Source organism: Tauraco erythrolophus, chromosome 13 (assembly GCF_009769465.1).
Source record: "Tauraco erythrolophus isolate bTauEry1 chromosome 13, bTauEry1.pri, whole genome shotgun sequence".
NCBI lineage: Eukaryota > Metazoa > Chordata > Aves > Musophagiformes > Musophagidae > Tauraco > Tauraco erythrolophus.
In genome coordinates, this window is record NC_141477.1 from 16859588 (window position 1) to 16885813 (window position 26226).

At 41.0% G+C, this 26226-nt stretch overlaps 1 protein-coding gene across 1 annotated transcript; it reads left to right on the forward strand.

The window, feature by feature from the left end:
• Nucleotides 1–780: 780 nt before the first annotated feature.
• On the forward strand, nt 781–21267 carry LONRF3 (LON peptidase N-terminal domain and ring finger 3). The gene is made up of 12 exons (XM_086619946.1): nt 781–1414; nt 2747–2865; nt 3447–3569; nt 5774–5929; nt 7277–7520; nt 8205–8295; nt 11218–11332; nt 11738–11859; nt 12518–12676; nt 13731–13893; nt 14740–14889; nt 15625–21267. Exons 1-12 carry the CDS (start codon nt 781–783, stop codon nt 15781–15783), a joined length of 2235 nt encoding a protein of 744 aa, XP_086476072.1. The 3' UTR covers nt 15784–21267.
• Nucleotides 21268–26226: the final 4959 nt, after the last annotated feature.

Genomic DNA, 26226 nt, shown 5'->3' on the forward strand with positions numbered 1-26226 from the left:
AGCTCTAGCAGGATATGGCACTCCTGTTTTCCAAGATCGCTTCGCACTGCTATTCCTTGTGCATCACCGTCGGTACCGAAACGCCAGACCCAGGCGCGAGTTCGGTTTCTCCCCGCGGCGCCCCGGTGACCGGTAAGCACGGTGTAACGGGGCTGCCCGCGGGGGCAGCGGCTCCCGCTCGGCCGCCTTCACTCGGTGCGCGGCTCCGCCAAGCCCAGCCGCGCCCGCGGAGAGACGCAGCCCGGACCGGGCCGGGCTGGTGTCGGCTGTGCCCGAGACCTACCGGAGCGGACAGCAGCAGCGGGCCGGGCCGACGCGGAGCTGCCTCCGCGCCCGACGGGACTCTCACACCGGCCGGGCGCGGCCTGCCCGCCGCTGGCCGACGGGGCGCCCGCTCCCCAGGCCGGGCTCGGACCGCCCACCACGGCCGCTCCGCGGGGGCAGCGCCGGCTTCCCGCCGCCCTTGCGGGACCCCAGCTGCGGGGCCCGGGCGGCGGCTGCCCGCGGGCCCCTGGCCGGGGCGGGCTGTGCCGGGCCGGGGGCCGCTGCCGGCGCGTTACAAAACCGCCTGGTTTTGTAACAACCTGCGGGCGCTGCCCAATGAGCGCCGCCGCCCGCCGTCACGTGCCCGCCTTTATATAAGCGGCGGCGGCGCGGGGCGCTCCCGGCGCGGGGCGGCAGCAGCATGGGCTGGCGGGGCCGCGCCGCGCCCGCGCCCCCTCTGCCTCCGCGCCCCGGCGCCCCGCTCCGCCCGCGCTGCTAGAGGCGCTGCCCGCCGCCATGGGCTCCCACCTGCCGCCGCAGCAGCAGCGCCCGGAGCCCCAGCTGGTGCTGCAGCTCGCGGCCGGGGCTCTGCAGGCGCAGAACTTGGAGCTGCCGGGCAGCGGCCTGGGGCCCGAGTGGCAGGTGCTGCTCGGGCGGGCCGACGCGCTCGCCTACGGCGGGCGGCTGCACGAAGCCCTGCCGCTCTACCAGCTGGCGTCCCGCCACCAGCAGCTACGGGCGGAGCAGCTGGAGAAGCTGGTGGAGTGCCTGGCGCAGAGCGTCCGGATCAAAGAGGGGCTGCCCGCCGCCGGGAGCGGCCCCCCGCAGCCCCGCGAGTGGGACGTCTTCAGGTGCCGCAAATGCCAGGGCTTCCTCTTCGAGCCCGTTTCCTTGCCTTGCGGACACACGTTCTGCAAAAAGTGCCTGGAGAGGGACCGGGCGGCCGAGTCCCGCTGCGTCCTGTGCAAGGAGGAAGGCAGCGCGGCGGCCGGGCAGCTCCTGCGGGTCAATGTCATCCTCAGCAACCTGCTGGCCAAGTGGTTCCCCTGCCAAGTGAAGGCTTCGCAGCTCAGGCACGAAGGGAACCTCTTGTACAGGGAGAAGAAGCTACAAGCCGCCCTGCAGAAGTACAACGAAGCGGTCAGCCTAGGTAACGGCTTCCCCCTCCCCGACGCCTGTCCCCGAGCGCCGCGGGAGACGCGCTCCCCGCCGGCCGCCGCGGGACGAACAAGTTTCCACCGGCCGCGGTTCGCTGGCGGCCGCTCCGGCGCGTCTCGCCCCGCCGAGTCCCGAGCTCGGCCCGGGGCTGCCCCCGCGCCCGGGAGCGCGCCGGGGCCGCGCTCTCTCCTGCCGCCGGCTCCCCGCGGTGGGTGGCCGCCGGCCGGGCCGGGGTCCTGGGAGGGTGGCGGGAGAGCCCGGGGGGGAGGATGGGGGCTCTTCGGCCCGCAGTGAAACTGGGTCAGGAGAGCAGCCGTTGCGTAAGCCGGAGCCTGCGGTCCGGCCGGGCTCCCCCCCGCCGGCGCCGTTGTGTAACCGGCGGAGCCAGGAGGGAGCGGGCCGCCTCGCCCGGGGCGTCCCGCCGCACCCCGGGAAGGGCTCTGGGCGGGCGGGCCCGCTGGGCTCGGGGGGTCCCTGGCGACCACCGCGGGGCGCAGAGGAGCTGCGCGGCGTTGGGGCGCAGAGGGAGCGGCGGGGATGCGTGTCCGGGGCGGCGGGCGCGGCCGGGCGGGCTCCCGTGCAGCCGGCGGCTCCCCGCGCCCTCCCCCCCCTCCCCCCGTCGGTGAACGCCACAGCGGTGCGCGGGGAAAAGTTCTCTGCGGTCGTTTTCGTCTGGTTTGGGCAAAAGCAGCTAACGCTGCACGCGATAGGCGGGAGTTAAAGGTAAGGTGTTACAGACGGGAGTTCCGTTGGAATGCGGGGGTGTGCCAGGCAACGCGTACGGCCTCGATTCAGGGCACGTTGCGTCTTGGTGCTACATCGCGCAGTGCGTGCGACCGGGAGATCGCTGCCCTGCGCTGCCGTAGTGTTAAACGGTTCTCGTAGTTGTCACTTGTTTCCCTGTGTTGAGCTGTGGCACGAAAAGATCCTTGTTTACCATTTCGAAACTTTGATACTAAAAATTTTGAAACTCCTCCCCACAGCAGGACACCATTCCTCTCGCGGCCTTAGATGTGTCCTGTATGTTTCTATTGACCATCTGATTCTCAGTCAGAGCTGGTAATTTATTGTGTGAGCATCTCCGCGTTTATTTATGCAATGTTCCCTGCAGTTATATAATAACAGAGATAACATTTTGTCTGGAGTTGCCCAAAGAGGTTTCCAGATTTCAGTTAGTACGTAGTTATTTAAAGACTGGATGTTTTGTGGGTTCATACAACTTGGAAGCACCAACACATGGTTTAAAAAAAAAAAATTAAGGAATAAAGCTTAAGTAACTAGTTTTTAAATTACTTCAGTCAACTAATTTTTCTATTTCATACAGCTCCAAATGACCACTTACTCTACAGCAACCGGTCCCAGATTAACTCTACTTTGAAAGCTTGTGAAGATGCGTTGCATGATGCGGAAACAGCTTGCAGGCTGCAGCCGTACTGGTTGAAAGTAAGTTCTGACTCCAGTTGTATTTTGTTTTGTAACCTTGATACTGCCCTGACAGAAAACTGTTAGAATGGTCAGACAGCTGAATCTGAGGGAGGCTCTAAGTCCTGTAACTTCTTGGACTCTTGCAACTTACAGACATTTTAACCATGATGTTCTTGAGCTTTCTGGGGTGAAGGACGAGGGTGATAATCCTGGAGGAGGAGCTAACGCTATTGTCTTTGACCGGGTTGAATCTCAAGTTCATGAACTCTCTCTAAAAACTGAATGCTGTGCTTATATCATTCTATAAGGATGTAATTACTATTTTAGGGGAAGTAGATTTTTCCAAGCTCAGTTGGGCTCAGGTGCTGTGAGAATCATACTTGGTTTGAGTTAGAGACTATCCCAGTTCTGCCTGTAAGAGTTTTCAGGACCATTGCAGTTAAAAACCCAGACACTGCTGGTGTCTAGGTATAAGAGATGGTTATAGTGATTCATCTTTTTCTTCTCTGGAAAGATCTTTTGTAATTTCGTCTTGGTTTTACTGCATATTCTTATGATAAAAAAGCAAAAGTTGCAGCTGTGGTTGTGTTTGATTGCAGGGTCACTTAAGGAAAGGACAAGCATTAGCTAATCTGGGGAAAACGGAAGAAGCTTTAAGAGAGTTTCTAGTCTGCCTTGCTCTAGATACTGGGAACAAGACAGCCAAGTCTGAGGCACAAAAGGTGAGTTCCCTAAACCATTGTTTTCAGTGGCTTTTCATAAAGGAGGATGAGAATTTTTCTTCTGTTTTCCTCTCTTTCTCTTGTTACTGGAAAAAGCTGGATGGAGAGATATATCCAGACTGATATATCCAGACCGTTGTTCAAACTTGAGTTAAGTTAAGCTTATTGCTTACTTCGAGATAGGGAGGTTGCAAGAAAACCTACTCATCAGGCACTGCATGGAGTTACTCATGGTATTAGCATCAGCAAATCTGAAGTAGATCCGAATTGTTAGTAATTGCCACCCACAGACTATTGTGATTCCCTACAGCCAAACTTCTAATCCGTTTCCTGGCTTGGCGATGTATTGCCAAGGAGAGGGTGCAGAAGAGGGGGAGCTGCTGTTGAGTGTTCTATCAGGCCCTTGACTGGTAGAATGCAACACGCAGCACCCGTCAGACTCCACTTGGGAGCAGCAGCTCTCTTCCTACCGCCGGTCGTGCTGCCGAGTATCAGTGTGTGAAGCAGGTGTGGAAGGAAGCAGTCAACAAAAGCGCTGTTTTAGAGCAGTTTTTAAAGGCTGCTAATAATTAATGCTAAATAAGCAACAAAGTGGATCTGCAGTGAGGCTTTTTTCAGTAGAGGCCTAAGATGTGGTGTATGGATTCTTAAATGGCTTTTATGAAGACTGCTCTGCTTAGTACACCCCTCGAACCTCTGATTTCCTGTGAATCAGAGTGTTCTGACATTCAACCATTTTTTTGTTGTTGTAGCTAAAAGGCTCAGTGTCGCAGTGATGGCTTACGGTAATAAAAATGTAATTGCTGTATTTTTCTTGTACTGAATTTTCTTTTATGGCAGTGCATTCGCACTTTGCTCCATCACTGGTGGGATGGGAACTTTTGGGTTTCTGTAAAACGTAAGGCTTTCTAAAAGCACAGTAGATTTCTTACAGTAAAGCACTGTTCATAACAGTTCATCACAGAGCATGACCTGGCTGGCTGTACTGCAATCAAATTCTTATCTCGTTTTGTATATGGTTGAGATTTCCATCTCCTGTGAGTTTTTTGTCACTGATCTTTGGGGGTTTTGTTTGGTTGTTGTGTTGGTTTTTTTTTTCCCCCTGTGGGTTCCATGCAGTCTTTCACTGTCATTGTGTCATAATTTGTTCTCATAGTCACGCTGAGAGATTTCCTGTGCACTAGAGCAAGAAGAACAGGAACAAACAGATATGTTTCTAAATTCAGACTCCAAATAGCCTTATCCAAGACACCTAATTTCTGAGCAGTGGGGTTCTGAGAAAAACTAGTCGTCTTATGACTGAAAGAATTACTCATGCACTCATCAGACACAGAGTTCATCCATGATGCAATATTCTGCTGGGTCATTTCCAAGGCTGTTTGCATAACAATGACATACTACATTTTACCAAATTATTCGGGTGCAGCTGTGATGTTCTGCTTGTATTAACTGTTTCTCCATGCTAGTTTTGACATAGTGTGATCCTGTGGAATCCTTTTTGACGTTAAAAAGAAATCTTAGCTGTCAGGTGGCTTCCTCAGGCATCAGCAGGATCACCTCAGTAGTATGTTGAAATTAGTTTTTGAAGTGTGAATCTTCCATTCAGCTCTGTTTCTTTCTTTAAATAATCACCTGATAAGCTATGCTGTGCAAGTGGCTACAAGCTGCTACTTGATACAGATTCGCTTATTTCCTGACAGCAAATGAAGAAATAGCATTTTTCTACTGCCTACGTGGGGTTTTTTTGGCATTCTCACATAAGTGAATTAAAAATAGCTACAGTTTACGGTATCGGAGACATTTACCTAACCGAACTTGGATTAAGCCTGTGAGATGAGTGCTTTCTGTACTAGTAAACTCCAGCAAAAGCTTCTGATGTGCAACAAAAAACATACTTAAAGATGTTATTAATTTCTGGTGAGCTCTGAACTGCAGGACAAGAGGACAAAGTCATGTGTGTGTCACATCAGAGAATGGTTGATAACTTTATGGGCTTATTTAACTCTGAAAATGTCTCTCGCTGTCTGTTTGGCCTGTATTGCATTAGCTCTTGCACTTCTTGTTTTTACCATAGTCTAAAGGGCTCTTTAAATGATTTTTAACAAAATCAAGGATGCTTCTTTCAGCTATTCCCTTACTTGCTTTTTCGTTTAGAGGTTGCAAGGAAGGAACTAAGCAGTGAAGTATTCTGTTTTATATCACAGCTTCTACTTAGTTTGTTTTCACTCATCCCGGGAAATGCTCAGGAACACTTACCCGATATCCTGCAGCTGTTGTCACATCACTCTAGATTAAAGGGGAATCTCCTAAATTCAGTGGGATCTGGAGGCACCAGCCATAACCTACAGAGGTTGCTCAAGGTAAAGATCAAGTCTGATGCGTGGTTCTTAATTTGTTGTGTGTTTTATGTTCGCATTGGGAAGCCTTCTCTCCTTTTCACTTTTCGGAGATAGGAGGATAGATTTTTCTTAGGTTTTTACTGAGTTTCAGAAGATAGAGAACAATGTTGACTTACTCAAGTCTCTTTTTCTGACTTCTTTTTCTTTTCTAGAAGTCCTCTGTCGTTGTTGTGATAAATTTTATGCCAGAATCGAGTGGGTACTATTCCTGTAACTGTCTTCAGCCCTTCCATGTAGTTGGTAGTGGGAAAGGGCATTCAAAGGCTGGATTGAAAGACACTCAAAAGCTGTGAAATGCTAAAATCTAGGGTTTCTCTTTGAAATGTAGCTGATAATGTCAGTGACGAAATCGTCCTGCATTCAGATTCTGTACACTGTTTAGAGGTTATTGTAGAGCCATGTAAGATGTATTAGCTACTCCGTAAGTTTGGAATCACAGCCATAGTTTTGTAAATGGCTGTAGAGGTTTACATCCGTGGGTTTGTAAGGACCACTTTTGCTTCACTGAAACCTGAATTTCGAGAATGTGTTTTGCATGTGCTGTATATATAGAAGAAAACTTCACTAGTCCTTACGATCAGAAATGGTAGATTTTGAGCAGCCTTGCTGAGAAAAGGAAAGGCAATTAGGATATTCTGAAAATAAATCCTTTTGTATGACCCTTTCATGAAGTCATTTGAGGGACAGTTTGCTCATCTTTCTGCATGTTGCACATCACCACAGTTCCTGATCACAGTCCACAGTATCTGCCTTCAGGTTCGTCTGGGGAGTTGATGTGACAAGTCGATAGGTGCTGTCCTGTGTAATGGCTGCTCACAGGTGCTTCTGTGGCCATAATGGGATAAAGGCTGATCGTTCTGTCCTTTGCAAAAGAAATCTGTCTTGCTGAAGGAAGCTCTGTGCATTTTCTCTGTTATAAATTTTGTGTGTTTATACTGCTTCCTTAAAATAAATTTGCATTGTTTTGATGGTTGATACCATCATTATGATATAAAAAAATATGCATTTTCCATAGGTTAATGATAACAGTATATTTAACCTGAGATCTAGCCACATTTCTGCCTGAATCAAGTTTCATGACCAAACTATACAGCCACACATCAGGTCTCAAAATACTCAGTGCCGAAGTGGTGGGAGGGGAATAGTTCACTTTTTAATTAAAATCAGGCCTTGACTCAAACTGCTACTTCTTGACCTACAAAGTGCTTCTTGGTGATCCATCATATTAAAGACTTGCAAGAGGTTTGGGGTTTTTTCCTTATCAAGTTGTTGAAAGATTGGTCTAATGTCAGTCCTCTCTTCATGCAGGTAAATGTGGAACAGAAAAAGGGTTTTCCCATTCAAGAGGAACCAAATGTAACTACTTCTGGTAGTTTGAGGAAATCTATACAAATTACAGAGAACAAAAAGGACTGCTCGGAGGAGGAGAACAAACTCACCGCCATGCCAGAGTCTGCCTTTCTCATTTCTGAGAAGTGCAGCCTCCTGAAAAGGAAGTGCTGCTCAGAGGAGATGCGAAACGCTGAGGTACCCTGCAAACTGATGAAGAAAGGTAAGTTTAATTACTCATAGGACAAGTTTCGTGGCATGCAATCAGTGGAAATTTTGCTTTTATAAAACTTAGAGGAAGAGGGTCCAAATTACACTTTGTGCTTTATATTTTTCTCTTTAGCCTAATCAGAGCATGATGTGGGATCTTTCTTGTGTGTATGGAAAAAAAAAATTACATTAGTCTAAAAAGAGGGCCAAGAGCTTGTTAATCAGCAGAGCTTTGAATCTTTTAAGAAACATCAATGTCACCCCTGGTGTTGGCGCTTTCTGGATCAATTAAAAAAACCTTTGTTTAAAAGCACAAATGCTGTTTGTTCATGATACCTGGCCTTGTTTTCATGCTGTGGGATGTATTTACAATGATATGACAAAAGAATTTGTCTCACTTTAGACTTCCAACACTAATAAAAAATGTTTTGATATTAATTGTTAATGCAAGGCTAAATTCAACTCTGTGTAAGTGGGTATAATGTCACCAAAATTAAGGGGAGGTATGCTGATTTGTGCCAAGGCTGAATGTGATGCTTTGCATGGAAGTTATTGCAGTGATGCTTAATGGTTCAGTAACCTGCAAGTATGTACAGTACATATTTAAATATCGGATGCTGCTTGTAGATACATGGAATAACCATTGTGTTTATCTCATTCTGTTCCGTTACATTATAATGTTTTTTGTTATTGATAGATACAGTTGATACTAAGGGAAATAGTACTGGACAACATATTCCATTTGAATTTGTGGATCCATCAGATTTGGACTGCTCCCTGTGTATGAGGTATCCATTGTTTTCTCATGGATGTCTTTAGTTTTTAAGCTTTCCCTTTTATGACCTAGAGTCATAAAACGTAGCTTACTTTGTACTTATTTTCACCTCTGACTTGAAATTACTTTTTATTACAATTGTTACCCCAGTGATGCATTTCTAGACCTTTGGTTCTGAACACTGGTGATGAATAGGAACTTTTTGATCTGTTCTAGGCTACTGATTGTTTGGGAAAGGACAGGTAAGGTCACATGAGGGTTAAGCATGTTAAGGAAGGTGTCTGAAAGACTTCCTCTCACCTCTGACACACACCCACCCACTGACACACATAGTGCACAAACAACAGTTTGTCCTTTGGAGTCTGTAGAGCTGCGTATGATGTTATATAATGCACAAAATAGCCAAAGAGACCACATCCTATCAATATTCCAAGTTTGCTTACATGTAAAATACTGTGTTGCTGCTATTGCAGTAGGAGGATCATGCAAGCCAACGAGCATGTTTTTCCTTTCTTGCTTTAAGAGATGTGCTCCTTAGTTTCCTAAGGCCATCACTCCATTTGCTTGATGATTTCTTCTTCCAGTTAAACAACAGTTTTTCTTGGGGACAGCAATGACTTAATAAAACCAGTAGTTGTTGTCGACTACGTCTGTTTTACTACTTGTTTTGTAGAAAACATTTTGACTTTGGAAAATATACACGTGAGGTTTTGTTACTGACTTAAAAGGAAATATTAGGAAGGTGTTTCATGGTGTTCTTGACCTCTTCAGTGAGTGCTGCTTAGATTTGTCTCTTTAATTATCCAGATTTATCAATAATGCATATTGGGGTTATTTTTGTGCTATATTTTAAATTTGTAAATAGCAAATAGCCTCTTCATGGATTTATTTCTGAAGGTCTGCTTTGAGAAATCTGGATTTGCTTTGTTTTGCTGTTTGTATATGAGGAGGGAGAGCTTCAATTTGTTTCGGACAAACTGAAACCTTTTGGGGAACAACTGCTGTGTTGTTTGATTTGCTTCTGCTTGGAATAAATCGGATCTGCCCCCTCTCACTCTGCCTACAGCTGAAATGTGCTCCAAAAGTTTATACAGCTGTCAAAACACTTGATACTGCTAAGAGCAAAACTTTCCTCTAACACAAAGCCACACAATTAGTCTTAGCTGGTTTTAATGAGCCTGCATGCTTATGATCATTATGGCCACAAAGCATTTTTCAGATGTTTTTAATAAAATTAATTAGCCCTACTTCCTCATCCTCTATGTTAAATCAGAAACAGCCAGACGACAATACATTTGCAAAGAAATTAGCTCAAGGATTGCTGATTCCCTTATGGTATAGAGGATGATGATGCTGATCTTGTAGCTGTAATCACAAATACTGGCCTTGCATCTAGAAGGATGTTAGCTTTGTAACCTCACTGCAACAACGAAGGCTTGTGCTGAGGGAAGCTGTCACAAGAACTTTTTCTCGCTATTAATGCAGATTGATTATAATTGTTTCCTGCCGTGTTCTTCAGAAGTATTTTAGGGATTTAGATCCTGAGATACTTTGGACTAATTACCTAGTAACCTACTGACCTGTTCACAATTAACTGCAGGAGCTGTTATTAACCTATTTGCCTGGTGGAGTGGCCAAAATGTTATTGATCTACATTTGCTCCAGCAGCAAGCAGAAAATAAAAAGTAATAGTCAAAGCAACATACTGGTGGGAAATGAAGGAGCGTTATTCAGCAGGAGTGATTATTTAGTTTCTGCTGTTACAATAGCTTAAAATGATGTCATGAGAAATCTTGGTGTGTAGTATTTCTTTCTACAAGTTCTGAGGCTTGGTCCAGGTCCCCTTAGAATTATGAGGGAAAAAGCTGCTGTTGGCTTTCGTGAGAGCTAGAGCAGAATCATGCATTTTAACAGGAATTCCTTGTCTTTATGCTAACATTTCAAATCAATTAAGTCACTACTAAATTACATATGCAAGCTGGTGCTTTCGAAACATTGTAGAATTCAGTATTTTATGTAGTTCAAAGCAATAAGGTAGCCTGGTGCAGTGAAGTTTCTGTTCGTGAAACAACTAACAAGGGTTTTCAATTATACGGTCAAGTTGCCATAAGATAGGTGTGGTAGTTTAGACACTTGCTTCAATGTCAATATTTATAGTAACTAATGACATTTAATAAACTGGCTATGGCAGTTTTGTTAAGAGCCAACGATATTCTTAAAAGCGCTCATCTTGTTAAAGATGCTAATTTCCACATGTATAATAGAACTTAGTGTACTGTTTTGATAAACTGTACTATTTTAAACTAAACTTACCAATTAAATAATAATTAGACTAATATTTGAGACCTTAAAATGCTTAGGCAGTATGTTGTAAAATACAGTATATGCAGTCATATACAGAAAAGCAGTCATTTGAAGGTTCAAAACTGTCTATTCCAAAGAAACTGCTTTCCAAGTCCACATTAGAGTTGCCAATCATAGTTTATTGCAATCATTTATGTGGGCTATTACTGCAAATAGCTGTTTTGTGCTTAGCTCTACACATACAAGTCATCACATGATTTCCACAGTAATAGTTGTGCAAGTATTGCTCAATTTCATTAGAAAAAGTCAGATGGTCCAAGTTCTGCTTATATTTATTGCTCATGTAGAGGGAAATTAAATCCTAGCTTGTTGAAAGTTAATAACAATATTCTCTCACATTGAATGAAATCAGAGTTCATGGGCTACCTTTGACATTAGGTGGCAATAAGAAAATCTGTAAGCTGAATAAATACAAAAGTTGGTTGAAGAAATGAAAAGCAAGGAACAACTTTATCCCTGGAGTAGTCAGTAGTTAGATTAGTGAATGAATACAGCTTTTTTGGTAACAGCTTTTTCTTTTACTTTGGTACACGATATTGTTGTCTTTTTGTTTTTGGATTTTCCAATCCAGGCTCTTCTATGAACCTGTCACTACACCCTGTGGACACACCTTCTGTCTGAAATGTCTTGAGAGATGCCTGGATCACAACCCAAAATGTCCCCTGTGCAAGGAAGGGCTCTCGGAGGTAATGATCTCAGCATGAATTCAAGGGCACGAGATAGGATCGAGTAGCACCTTCAGAAACCTTTGATGTTTCCCAACTCAAAATAAATATTATATAACTTAAGAATGTGACTTTTAAAATGCTCTTGTGACTTACAAAGCATGGATAGTCTTCTCTGTTCAAACCTTAGGGCCAGACCGGTACTTAAAAAACCTGTAGGTGATTTTTACTTCCCAGATTTCCCAAGATAATGCCCATAGCGTAGGGAATAGTTCAATAAACAACTCTTCAGTGGCATTGCAAGCTTAAAAGATCATTTTGATTTGCTGTAGGTGTAAGAAAATGGAGGTAAAAGATGAGTACCTTGTGCCGTACGCTTTGAAATGCTGGACATACCTGTAACTGCTTGCGTGTGTTTTACTGCAGTGCTTGGCCATGAGGAAATACTGTAAAACAGTTCTAATGGAGGAGTTAATAGCTAGATATCTTCCAGAGGAACTCACTGAAAGAAGAAAGATTTATGAAGAGGAAATAGCGGAGCTTTCCAAGTATGTAATCCATTTATGTAAAATCCCATCTTTAATACTGCTGCCGTTAGCTGATGAATGGCTCCCGCTGCCGTGGAACGCGAGCGAAGATGCTGACAGAGGAGCTTCTTTCTTGGTATCATGGGATTTCAAAGAGAACAGGGTCCAGGTGAAATTGCGCTTTGAGTTGGCATAAAAACTGGACGCTGGGCTAAACAATAAACAGAAGAAATGCAGAAGGTTGCTTTTTATAAACAAAGTATAAAGTGGTTGTTTTCCGTGGCCCTCCATGAAAGCCACAGAGACAATAGGAGGAAGTAGTCTTACAGGCAGGAGGTTGCAATATACTGGGTAGGGAAGAAATGGGATTAAGGAAAATAAAGTAAATAAAAACAATAATAGAGATGCATTAATGCTTTCACTAGCAAATCCAGAAAGCATAACTAAAAATCCTTCGGTTAGTAAGTGGTATATCGCTTTCCATAATATCTAGTTGATTAAGGGGAAAAGTAATTTTAGTTTTTACTTAACTCCATTAACAATTTTCTTCTAAAGATGATATAATTTCTATTTAAAATATAATAATTTTAAAGAATATCTTATTGCATAAAATGTATTTTATACCTTGTCAGTAGATTGGTAAAATGTCATATTTGATTTTTCCTTTCTTTTTTTACAGTCTAAATAAGAATGTTCCTATATTTGTCTGCACAATGGCTTATCCTACAGTGCCATGCCCTTTGCACATCTTTGAGCCATGTTACCGCCTGATGATTCGAAGGTGCATGGAGACTGGCACCAAACAATTTGGGATGTGCATCAGTGACCCTGTAAAGGGGTGAGTGAGCAGCACGCTTGGACCGTGTGATGTATTCCACTTAGAATGGAGCAAATCTCTTTGGACAGGTGCAGAAGGGTCTGTGACTGTAATATCTGTGACAGTTTTCCAGTAGAGGAAGTTTATTCCTAATCATGCCAGTTAAAGACATTGAGAAGAATGAAGTTTCTCTCTTGAGCACTTAGATTCTGGCTAATGTGACTCCCTATTTTTCTTGAAATACACATAGCTAGCCTGTATTATGTGAAGTTGAGCTGCAGACCTCTTGTAATAAATGAAAAGGAAGTGTATTTTCTACTGTTTTGAAATCTGCTGAATGCTTTGGCACAAGAAATCAAATTGAAATGGCAGTAAGGTGTGTTGGCGAGTTGATTTTTTTTTTTTTTAAATTATGAAAAGAATAGCTAAGCTCCTGGGATACGTTTATATCCTCAATGTTCTGAATATAGTGGAGGCCACGGAGGTACAACAGGACCTTCATAAGGACTTGCTGAGCATTTACATTGAGCCATTTATAGTCACTCTTTGGTAATTTGACCTTGATGTCTGTATCTGTTTAGCCTTCCTCCCTTCTCTTTATGGTGTATGCCTACAGGATATGTATACACCATAAAAAGTGTGATGTGCACAAAATACACACCTACAGAGTAATATCTGCTGAAACTGTGGGAGAAGTTTTTTCTTTATAGAGTTCACAGTCCTTCCATAATTCTAATATTCTGAATTGCACTTGTTCTGTATGCATTGACTGAACACATTAGGATTATGGAGAAAGTGTGCTGCTCAGCTGTGTAACTTTCAGTTTCATAAGATGTTCCCTGCATTCCAAAACATGCAGTTAGTGTTAATCAGATTGGACAGCCTGAATCTTCCTGATAGTTTTGAAAACAATTGTGGAATAATTTGAACTACAGCAGGTCAGTACTATGAACAATGGCAATGAGCTGACACTGGTAAATACCTTTGTGGTAGGGACTGGCTGCATGGCAGTTCTGTGGAACTAAGGGTGGAGAGAATAAGACTTGTTTACTTGCTTTTGTTCTGATTTCAATAGGTTTGCAGATTATGGCTGCATTCTGGAGATAAGAAATGTTGAATTCTTTGCTGATGGTCGCTCTGTTGTAGACAGCATCGGCAAGAGGAGATTTAAGGTGATACAGCACAGCCAGCGAGATGGCTACAATACAGCGGATATTGAGTATATTGAGGATCAAAAGGTAAATTTAGAAATATTTCGTGTAAACTGTATTACATACGACATCCTAAGCACATATGTTTTCAGTGAGTTGGTGTTTTTTTTGTAGAACAGTTTCTGGTAAAACAGATTTGTGGTATTTACTAACTGCTCATGGTTAAAGATGGGAAACGCAGTAGTTACCACAAGCATGCACACACACTGCCCATATACTGAAGAGTGTTTTTCCTTGAGGTTTTTAGCAGACGACAAAACTAAGTGAATCCAGGATGAGATCTTACCATTTTTCTAGACAGAATAACTGCAGTTTATACGGGATCGGGGAGGGGAACCTGCCTAAGTTTGCATGGAAGCCAATTAGAAAACTCCCATTCAGGTAAGAAGGAGCAGAATTGGGTCCAGTACACCTTCAAAATTATTTACATTAATTTTTATTTTAAAAAAATATATAGGTAGGCAGTCAAAGTATTCCGGATGATATATGAGCTTTTGGTATACAATGGGAAGATAAAAGGTCTACTGTGAGGAGCTGCTAATAATTAAAAAAAAAGTTTTCTTCTGTGTTGTATGATGTTTATGTAAAGGTTTTTTCATCTAGCAATCCAGGAAGTGCTTGTTCTGCAAATAGGTATCTTTGGTTTAGAATATAGGGTAAGAAAGTGAAGGATTTGATAGATGAGGAGGCGAGGGAGCAGAATGGGGGACACCAAACTGGCTTTCAGGATTTATCCCAGAACTTTCTTGGCATGCCTGCCTGCTGCCTTCTTTCCCCTACCCACCCCAGAAAATCCTAAAAATTAATGTTGTGCTTTCCCCAACATGCAGACTGAGCTAACCGTAACCTTCTCCCTCTCTTTACTCGTTTCAGGTGCAGGGAGAAGAGTATGCTGCATTGCTTGTTCTCCATGATTCTGTCTATGATCAGGCCTATATGTGGTTTAACTCCCTCAAGCAAGCACTCAAAAGTCGGATTCTCAGTCATTTTGGTCCAATGCCAGCTAAGGATCCTGACCCACAGGTATCCCGAATCAGTGGCTTATGTAACTTGTAGAGACCGAAAGAGCAGGGATATCCAATAAGCTGGGAGGCATTGTGTTTTAGGATGAAAATATGAATACTCTGCATTTATCCTGCATAAGCTAAATATGTTAGGTTGCCATACATCAGTGGTAGCACAGTTGTGAAGAAAAAGCTTCTATTTAATGTTGGCAACTTCCTGAGACTACTTCACTGACTGTATTAATCCCAGGAGACTTAAATGCCTTTTTGCCTACTCTACGTCCCCAATTAGATGGCTGAGATAAGACAGACAAGAGGAAACTTGGTCCTCTTGTGCAAGGACTGCAAACGGTAGGGATCCTAAAATAGCAGAATAGAACAACTGAAACTAAATATGAAGTAATGTCATAAAGTATGAATAAGGAAGGCAGAACTCCCAAAGAACTGGGTCAATAATAACATGGGAACAAAATACATTAAAAAAAAAAAAAATCTGGAAGGCCCAACCTATAAACTGTTGCTAGAAATAGAAATGCATCTTGCTTATCCCTTCAACATCCTATTTTTGGGAAAGGTGCCACTCGATTGTAATTTGTTTCAAGCCAACCTATAATCACAAGCCATTTGGTTGGCAATGAAATGACCTGCTTGCCAGATTGCTGTCAAAATTCTGTGTTTTCAGAGTTAAATCTTCAAAACCAAGACCTTACTATCTATATGTATCCTAACTTATGTTTTTTTCCCCTCGCTGCAGTCTAATCCTAACGGGCCAGCCTGGTGCTGGTGGGTCCTAGCTGTCCTTCCACTTGAGAACAGAGCTCAGCTCCCTTTCCTTGCCATGAAATCCCTCAAAGACCGCTTGAATGGCATCAGACGTGTCCTTACATTCATGTCTCGTACAAGATCACGATGATGGTGAGAAGGAGAGCTGTGAAGTCTCCCACTGTACTTGACTGCAGACTGTCTCTTGTAACTTCATCTAACTGCAATAATGTCTTACAGATTTGAGTGTCAGGATGTTTCAAGCCTGAATTTCGAAGAAAATTAATTTTAAAGAGCAAGGGATGTTTATGGATACTTCAATAGTTTCCATTTGGAACTCTGAGATGATTATTCAATCACTGCACTGCTAAATTAATAACAAATGTGATAGAACAAAAAGTGATCTTGTTTGCCATAAACCTTTTAAAATGCTTAAGAGGTTTTTTAATTTATTTTATTTTTATTTTTTTAGTGGATAAAGGATAAACTGTGCAGTTTAATGTGAAGCAGAAATAATAATGTTAATGCATTATTTCAGTGAACTGCAGAGTCTTTTATTCCAAATGGTTCAGGTTTTATATAGCATTGTGTAAAATCATGTTCACAACTTCCGTTTCATAATTTATTTTTGCACTATGATTTTTCTGTTTCAAAATGTATATTATTTATGTGTTCATTCTCTAAAGGAAAGTGAGCTGCTCTATTTATTTATAGCGTTTTTACCCCGTATTTATGACTGGGGGCAAAATGATGATTCTAGCAGTGCACAGGCAACTGCTCTGATAATTTTTCAGATATTTGTGTTCAAATATTTTAAATGTTTTTCTACTATCCCCAGTTCTACTGTAGCCTAAGAAGGATTTTTTTTTTTCCCTCGTGAAACAGCCTGCTGTGAAGTCTTTGAATACAAAGATTGTGTCTGAGAATTCAAGCACAGTTGTTGGAGCTTGATCCTGTGCTTGCAGCTAGGTTCCTGATACCACAAAACGGTCAAGCACATGCTTAACCTTAAGCATGAATGTTTAAGTGCTTGAGTAAATTCGAATATTGATCAAATGATGTCAGTGGGAATTGGTCATAGTGGTGACAGAGGGATCTATCCCCTATTTTGTCACAGAACAGAGAATAACTTAGGAGTTGAATTTATATCTGAATGTTTTCTTGCAAGAATGGATAATGGCTACAAACAACTGTGAATAAAGAGCCACAATATATGAAAAGTGGCTTCTCCTAAAGAAAACTGGAAGTACTGGTATCATTTCATTGTAGGTTACTACATAGATTTAATTATTTTTTTTTTACATCCATTCTTGTTGCTGTTAAGATCAGTTTTATTTCTTTTTTTAATTGTTTGGTGGGATTTGGCTTTGGAGTGCGTGTATGTGGGAGGAGGGGGGAGTTATTTTGAACTGCAGGACTCCGAGGGCAGTTTGTGTCACATGAGAAGGAATATGTTGTAATAAATGCTATTTATTTCACCCCGATCTTCAGGTTTCTGTTAGCTTCAAATCTCTACCCAGCCATTGCATTTCTCTTAAGAGATTGGGTAGTGTTGCTAATAATAGCTAACTCCCAAGGAAAATAAGTGAATTTGAGTGATTCCTGCAAGATATAAAGCAGGTAAAAGTAGGGCAGAAATGAGAATAGGAAGTATCTTGGGTTTGATTTTATTATTTTTTAAAATCAACAGTTCATATAATTGTTTTGCTGCTTTTATTGCTTTCAGTGTACCACTTTCTGGGGCTCATCTTGCCTCTGTCTGACTGACTTTCACTGATTTCAATGTGAGCAGAACTGGGCCTTTTATTCTAAGCTGCTGTTGTTTTCCTTCTCAGTGGCGAAAAATAGACTGAATTGACAATGTTAGGGAATGCTACAAATTTCTTTTACTTTTACCCGGGATAGTGTTCTTTGCCATTCCATGCCTTTATGGAAATATGCAGTAGAATTTAATGTCAATTTTACATGTGTTCCTCCATCATCATCTCATCAGAAATATTTGTTAGCTAAAAGTAATGTCCATACTGTTAAGTTTCCATAAAATTACCTTTGTTCCCCCTCTCATTAAATTCTATAGAGCTTTTCCATAAGGGTACCAAAGAAACGAATGGAAGACAAACATGTTTCAACCTTGTGATGCAAATGGAATGCATATCCTGTGTTTGCACTGAGCTACTCTGGAAATGCTACAACTTACTTCCATACTGCTAGATTGCATTTCTTCCACAGGTGGTACTTTTGTGCTTCTATGTAAACAACCTATAGAAATACATACATGTTCTAAACAACATGTGTGTGGTGGCTGACACCTGCTGTGGCATTTGTCTTCATACATCAGTAACAAAGTGATTTCTACTTGTTTGGAAGTGAAGCTGCATTAAATGCAATTCTTCCTTAAACCGTTATACATTATTGCATAACATAAGGGGCCCGTGTTGCTCTCATAGAGAAAAGCTGTCACTTTGTTACTCTTACCTGTGAGAAAAGGACCTTAAATATCTTAAACTGTTTTCTCACAGACTTCATTGTTTTTTCCTGTGTGCTGTCTTCTACATACTTGTATTCTGCCTAATCAATTTTGTTGATTTAGACATTGGCATGGAAAGAACCCTTTATTTTAAAGGTGAATATTGTCTTTTCTATTAGCCTTGAGTAAAGCTGCCAGAATTCCCTAAGCAGAAGCTCGTGCACCTGCCCGGTATCATGAATGCCCAGTGCATTTGTTGCAGCCTGGAAACACTGGACCTACTGCACGTAATGCATACAGTTGATCCACGTATGCACAACGAATTGGACACATCAAGAAAGTTCATCTTGAGTGAATACAGTAGCATTGTGTCTGGGACTGCCACGCATCCTAGGTTAATGGCTGAAGTCTGTGAATTGTCCGAAGGAAAAAAAAATAAACAGATTTGGTAGAGAACACAAACCTGTCTAGGAAAAGCTGGACAAGGAGTAGCCATAGCCTTCAGTGAGTTGAGATGGTAGAGTTTCAGTAATGAGGTTTAAAAACCAAAAAATCTTCTAGTCATGCCACAGTATTGCTGATTTTTTTTTTTAGTTGTATTAATCAGTACAAGGATGTAAAGGCAACGTTTATTACAGGCATGAATAAACAGCTGAACAGATGTAAAAATACCTTCACTTTAATTATAGAAACAGCGTTGATCAGATAAAATACTGATTGGGGGAGTATTTTATTTAAGCTTCTCACACTTTTCTAGACACCTAACCCATTTCCATAACCAGTCTTGCTCATCTGCTTAAAAAAAAAAAATTACTCCAACTTGCATTTCCTGTGTGGCAGCCAGACAAATTGATTAATTTTTGTTGTGAGGTCGTAAGTAATGCATAGGCTTCTTGCTAGTTCTTCAAAGTAGTCACCTTCCATAGACTCTAAATCACTGAGTTAAGATTACTAAAATGAATAGAATTTTTTTATTTGCAAGGAAATGTGATCAGTCCCCCTTTCAAAAAAAAAAAAGGGGGGGGGGAAGGTGTATAGAAAGCAAGTCTTGTGTGATGGGGGCAGAGAGAGAAGCAAGAACAGATCAAACTATAACTGTGTAAGTGCCAGTCTCTTGGGCAATATCACCTAAACATCTCCCAGAGACTTCTTGAAAGTTTTAGACTTAGATTTATAAGATACAGTTTTGCTAATTTGAAATCTCTTAACTTTTCTGTAGATGAAGTATTTAACAAAATACATTAAAATAAACAACAAAGACTGGCTGTATCAGCTTTCCAGATTTCTGTACATATACATTATATGGTTTCTAATTAAAAAGTCAGAGAAGCTTTCTGCAGGAAGTAATGCTAATTTTTCCTTCCTTTTAGACTTATAACACTCAAAATAACTTTGCTTTGTCTTATATGCTCCTTTGTCTGGCAATAATTTAAGGGGATATGGAAATAGCTGTTATCTTGGCTCGCATGACTTGGTTGAAAGTAAACCTGAGACAGGACTGGATTAATCAGCAAAAATGATGATACCTGACAGTGAACTTGGACACAGTTGTGGAAAGTAGTTCAGTAGTTTTAATAATGAAATGATAAAATGGCGTGATAGGCCATTATCATGCTAAGTCTTAAGTGACATTCTGGTGTCAGTTGTAAAAGTTCCTCTTCTGTTATTTTATTTATTTATTTAAAGTGCTGATACCTGTTTTGGTTTTAGTCTGGGGCTCTGTCCCAGCTGAAACCAGGACATATCTTATCTTCCATTACCTTGTAGCAATAAGATACCAGCTGTCATACTGAATGGTTGACATGGCCTGTCCATCTGTCCTGTGTGACTGCTTACTAACAGAACACCTGAACCATGGATTTCTTAATCCAAAGATTATTTTAATCTAAAAAACAAAAATCATGTGGATTTGGATGTAGAAGGTCTGGCTTAATCTGTTCTCTAGAGAAAGAGCTTTATAAAATTAAGTATTGTTTTAGATGGTCTTTTAATGATTTCTACTTGGTGCTGAAGTTTTACTGGTGTTTAAATTAATGACGAGCAGGAATTATATTTAAATGCAGTGTTTAGCAGTGGAGAACATGTTCACAAACTCTTATTTTAAAATAAGTCTAAATTAACTACAAGTTTTTTTTGTGCATAAAAACCCAATGGAACTATATGGACTTAGGGTAGTGCTCTCCATTCCCCCAAATCCTACATCAGATGAACTCAACCCCTGCTTAGTTCCCATTTAATGCCAGCTTCACAACCTGACTTGTAACTGGTGCAGCACATAGTTTAGGATCTGGGGTATATTCCAAAGCCCAGTAAATCACTGAAAGTCTTACAGCTACAGAAAAAAAAAGGTAGTTTCAGCAAAGTCACTTTTTTGAAACACTTTGCTAAATAAATATTGTCTAGGTACAAGAAACTAATCTGCTTAGACAGGATTAAAATGGTGGGTAACAAACTGAACTATTGCATTGACTTACTCATCCAGGTATCATGTGAAGTGCTTACTAATGTTGGGAGTTTCATAAGGTCTAAAGTAACCCTCACATAGAAGTGCCTGTATTCTGTTATTGCCATTCTTGAGCTTTTTAATAGAGTCATAGCCATATATTTTATAAATGTAAACATATGCACCTTTAAATCTTTACATTCAATTTGCAGAACAAAGGTTTACAGAGCAGAAGTGTAGCAAAAACAATGTAATAGCTTCTATAATTCCCTGGTGAGGAATGGGAGAAGTACAAAAATGAAGAGAAAAGACTATCTGTGTAAGATGTCTTATTTTGGCACCATATACTTGTCCAATTTAATTCCATCAAGCTATGTGGTTACAAGAGTGCCAGAAATATATTTATCAAGCCATTTTAAATAAAAAGTTTTGTGGACTTGTATATTCCATTTGTTTGTAAAACATCCTTTTGTGCACTGTAATGAACTTGAAATGAAACTTAAGTTATACTCTCATATCACTGAACAGAGTACTGTTCAGCTACCTCTACGTAAGGTTGAAGTAATTTGTTTTTCCAGATTTGTTCACATTGTCATATAAAATATATTTTAAAAAAATCATAGTCCAAAGAACCTGTATGTGTTTGTAGATGTACTTATAACTATGTTGTACCAACGACGTCTGTGTGGAGAATTGTTTGCTAATTAAAATTTTTGTGTTCTTTACTCTTTGGCTTGCATAACAAAGAACTATGGAGGTGAACAAATGTTACATGTGAGCTGCTTTTGAGGTGTTTTAGATGAAGGAACAAAGAACAAATCGTAGGTCCTGCAGTCACACAACAACACTTGACGTGAAGGAACCAAAGCACAGGAACAAAATTTTCCACACCTCATCATTTGTAAAGGATGTTACGTGCTTTTTTTCCCCTCTTTGCTGCAATAAAATAAGAATAATGGGAGGAGGGCCTGGCTTACAGCACTACCATGCACTTCTCTGGACTTTGGTACCTCTTGTGCATTACTGCTGGCTTTACAGGTTTCTGTGATTTAAAACTATAACCAGGATACATTTTCACTTACAGTCTCAGGCAAGAATGAATTCTAGCTGCAGTTGAGCTACATCTGTGAGGTGATGACGGGACTATTTTCAGTGAAGACCCCCTTAGCAAGAAGTTCCATAGGATTTTTCAAGTCCTTAACTTTGTAGAAAAAGCTAGAGGATAGTTTTATTCATACACCTAACATTGAGAGGAGCGACTATATCTTATTCTACTAAAACCATGTAGGAGTTGCCAAAATTTTTTAAAGTTACGTATGTATGGGCTGCTCCTTTTGCCTTGTCGTTTCAGCAAGATGTGGCATGCTTGTGATCTGCTGCCTAAGTCCCAGCCAGCTCTGGTATCAGAGATTGGCTTGCTGGTCTCTTATGTAAGCTTGTTCAGGCCCTGTATTTATTTTAGAATCCAGGGCACAGGCTAAGACTGTATATAGTAAGCCAACAACTAATTATGTCAAGACTGCGATTTTCTATAACAAAATAGACTCTATAACACTCATTTGTGTCTGAGTAGAGGAAGTGTCTTGGTTGAAGTGCTTTTCCATTGGGGAAATAGTAAATAGTCAAAACTGAAGCTTTGCTTGGGAACATATTGGTTTAAACTATTCCTTTTAAGTCATGATTTTAGTTTTGAAAGCTTTAAGAATGGTTACTAAAAAGTGAAGTTCAGATGCAGTATAAAGCAAAGAAAATGTAAACCAAGTACAGGGTAGCAAATTATTTCCCAACTACTTGCTCACTGTGTTCTTGGTTTATAAGTGTCCTTACACGGATTTATTCAAATGATATTAGAAATATTCTGGTCATCTACACTTACATAATGCTTCACATTAAAATGATCATCCAAAACTGCCAATGATTTCTATTATGAAAAGCAGTTCAAGGGAAACTCCTTAACTCCAGTCAGTCTTTGCTTCCTAGTATAGTTCCCTGACATAAGAACCTGCATGGACTTCACTGGGACTTGTATGAGGACTGTGCCATACTGAGCAAAGGGAAGGTCATGCCACATGATAGCTCCTGGCTGTTACCTGCAACAGCTTTGAAAAATTTGTCATTCAGCTGTAATATGCTTTTTATTCTGTGAATGAGATGCCACAAAAGCCTGGAACATCTCTTAATGTGCTGTGGTTCTCTGTGTGACTGAGTGAAATGTATGGCAACATTTTTATCTTCAAAAGATGCAGCTGACTTCTTAATTTTAACATTTATTTAGCCTCTGCTATAGCAGTCATGGATCAACTGGTCTTTATTCCACTACTCACAATCAGCAACAATGTAAGGTATGCTATCTATCATCCTCTTGGCCGCATGTACAGATAAAGGAAGAATAGAAACTGTGTTGCTAAACTATTGCAGGGCTGGGCTTGGGTTTTTTTTAATGTATTTCTAATTTTCAAACATTTTTATCAGCAGTCACTAATACCAAGTTCAAAAACTACAAAATAGAAGAACAGATTAAGTCACCTTACTAATAAACAGTAATGTCATCAGGCCTTCTTTGCCAGAAATGTTATATTTTTAACTAACCAGATAAATTGTATATTGACATCCAAAATTAATACACTGAGTCTACCTAAAAAGCAGAGCAGTGCCATAAAGAGCCAGATTTGCTATGAAGACTGGCCTTCACCTGCCACATCCTGAGCAGCTTACATGGTTTTCAAGTTGTCAAAGCAGAAAAAATACTGGCTGAAAGAATCTACATAACAAAAGCCTGCATATACTGTCAGTACCAGTTTTATGCCAGTGTAACATCTTTTGTTTCAGTAGATCTGCTCTTGATTTATAATGCCATAAATGAAAGGAGAATTAAGCTATTTATGTAAGTGACTTTATTTATATAACTGACTTATGCTGTGTTATGTGATGGAAAAGAAAACCAAGCACATGCTTTTTCTGTTTCCTGTGAGCTACAGAAAGATTTTGAAAAAGTAATGCTAGTAAGAAGTAGTTTTCTCTATGTGACATGTTGGAGACGATCAGTCTCATCCACATGGAGGTTTTATCACGAGTAGAATACGTGGTAATAAATGACATGATAACATGGAAGGATTTTAGCAAGTCTGCAGGCAGTCTAGAAAATGCGAATGCTGAAGATCACAATTTAGACCGTAAGTTAGTTCAACAAAGCAATTGTTATTCAGGCTCTTCCTTGGATGAGTCAATGATTTGTACTGTGACTATTAGTACTCAATGTACCATCTAAAATTAATTTTGAAAGATTACTGAGGCATTAATGATTTAAAAGTGGTTTCTACAAGTATTTTTTATCAATGAGAAGCCCCAGCACTATCAAGGCTGAAGAGCATACACAAGGATTTTCAACATAGCGGAATTAGGGTTTTTTTCACACGTTTGTCATTTCTTAGTGAATGATGGCTATATAATATTTAGGAAATTAGGGTCAGTAGAGTAAACGTTTCTGTAGCACTTTGGCAGACACACCTTTCATAACTCATAAAGTCACTACTGGAAAGGCACAACTGGGTCACAGAAGTGCATAGTGGGATGCTGCTTTCCAGTTATGCAACCAGGGTAACTAAAGGTTAGAGCAAGCACTTGAATAACGAGCTTTTTGCCAGAAAGAGTAGAAGAGAAAAACACAGTGTTTTTAAATGCTGGCTTCTGAGCAGCAGCCGCCTAACGTGTCTAGTTAGGAGTCATCAAACCAAAATAGAACCGGATGCGTCAGAACTTTGAATAATGGTAATTCAACATCCCAAAAGAAAAATACATCTGCTTGTATTCCAAAAGCAGATCCTACCGGTTCTCTCATTCCAATAGATGATACTAGAGTCATTTACAGCGTGCTGCTCAGCTTTTTCTCCCAGCCCACTGTAACTGCCTTTATCTCTCATCTCTTTTCTTTCTCCATCATCCAGCAACATCTTCAGCTTTTAAGGTATTTCACAGTTTGCCTCTGTTTTCTTTCTTGCTTCTATGTATACGTTACTGGATTACTTCTAATAAATACAATTATTGCAGAATTCTTACCTAACTTCTGGCAGAGGAAAGAAGAGAGAAAGTAAGTCGTGTTTCCACGCTATAAAGATTTTCCAAGATTTGGAGGGCTAGCACCATAGCCCGAGGATACAAATTATCCCTTAACTAACGAATAACTCCCATCAAGTTTAGGGATGTTAGTTACAAAAACTGAACGCTATTGCAAAGAGACCAAATAAAATGGTGCTCTTTCTTTTAATCACAATTACATCTCCTGTTACAGCTGCACACCAGATAAATATATTAATCAAAATGACCTCATTTTTAGGCATGCATAGCAGTGTGTTATGTAACCATGTTAAGTATGCTGTTTTATTTCCCTCCTGCCAAGGAGAAATGGTGTTTGTCTTACAAGAGTTCCAAATAAGTCTGGTTATGAAGTGATGAGGGAAAAAAACACGAGGGAGAGACGAGAGTGAGAGAATTAATAAGCACAATGACTCATTCCCCGAGTGCACAGGTGATGTTACACTCCACTTAAATCTCAGTTGCTCTATAGGAAGCTAATGTTGTCATCAGCAGTCTCAGTATTCCTAACTGGCCAAAGTTTTGCAGGATGGGAAAAACAGATGTGTTACAAGGAGGGAAACTACGTCTTTTCAGACCTCATCGGTTCACAGCATTCCTGTTCTGTTTTCAAAGCTGTTTGTGAAAGCTGCCTCCATAAACAAGGAGTTTGCAGAATTCCCTGCCATTCTTTTTGTTGCTCATTTCTTTGGTGAGGAGTGGCATTCAATTAATTCTTTTCTAGTGCTACTAATCATGCTTTAAACAAGCTCAAAAGCACCCTTAAAAGTAGAATATATCCCCCCACACGCATAGCAAGGCTGAGACTCATCTAGATTTATACTGCACTACAGAAAAAAAAGGACCAAGAGGCGTACATTTTTGCAATATAAGATCACTCAGCCAGAGAACTCTGATAAGTGCTGAAAATGTGAAAAACAAATGGCAGGGTATGCATTTCCCATTTGCTCAATACACACACATAAAAGAAACACTGTGTAGGCTTCACTGCAGCATACCAGTGCGTCCAAAACTCAAAGGTTAGTTACATAAATGATAAGGCGTGGGCTTAAATGCTTCATTCAGCTTGTTAATTACTTGCTTTGTGGCCTGAGCCAATGTTCTGAAACAGGTTCATCCAATATTGTGTTGCTTCCTCTGCATTTTCATTTAGTGTATTAAGCTGAAGTGCTGGGAACAGTTTGTTGCAATATCTAGGAAGAGTCTGTTTTCTTTTCAAGCAATTTACAGAACAAACTTACTCAAGACTAATCCGCGGATGCTCTTTAAATGTCCTCGTTATTTCAGAAAATGATGAAATTTAATTCATAGAGCGTTCTCTTCAAATAAGGGAACTGCTGGCTGCATAAACACGTATGTATTATCAGTGTATGTTTTGAGTGTTTCTTCTTTGTGTCCTTTTTAGTCTACACATCCAACATGGGAAAATGAATGGCAGCATGTTAGAAAACTCTCAAAATACTTAAAAATATTGTCTCTGGCAGAAAACTAGTAGAAACTGTGTCTTAATAACAAATGGAAACATTTCCACCTTCAATTCAGTTAACTGGGATACCTAGTTGATGAGGCTCTTTAATGCCACGGCTACAAAT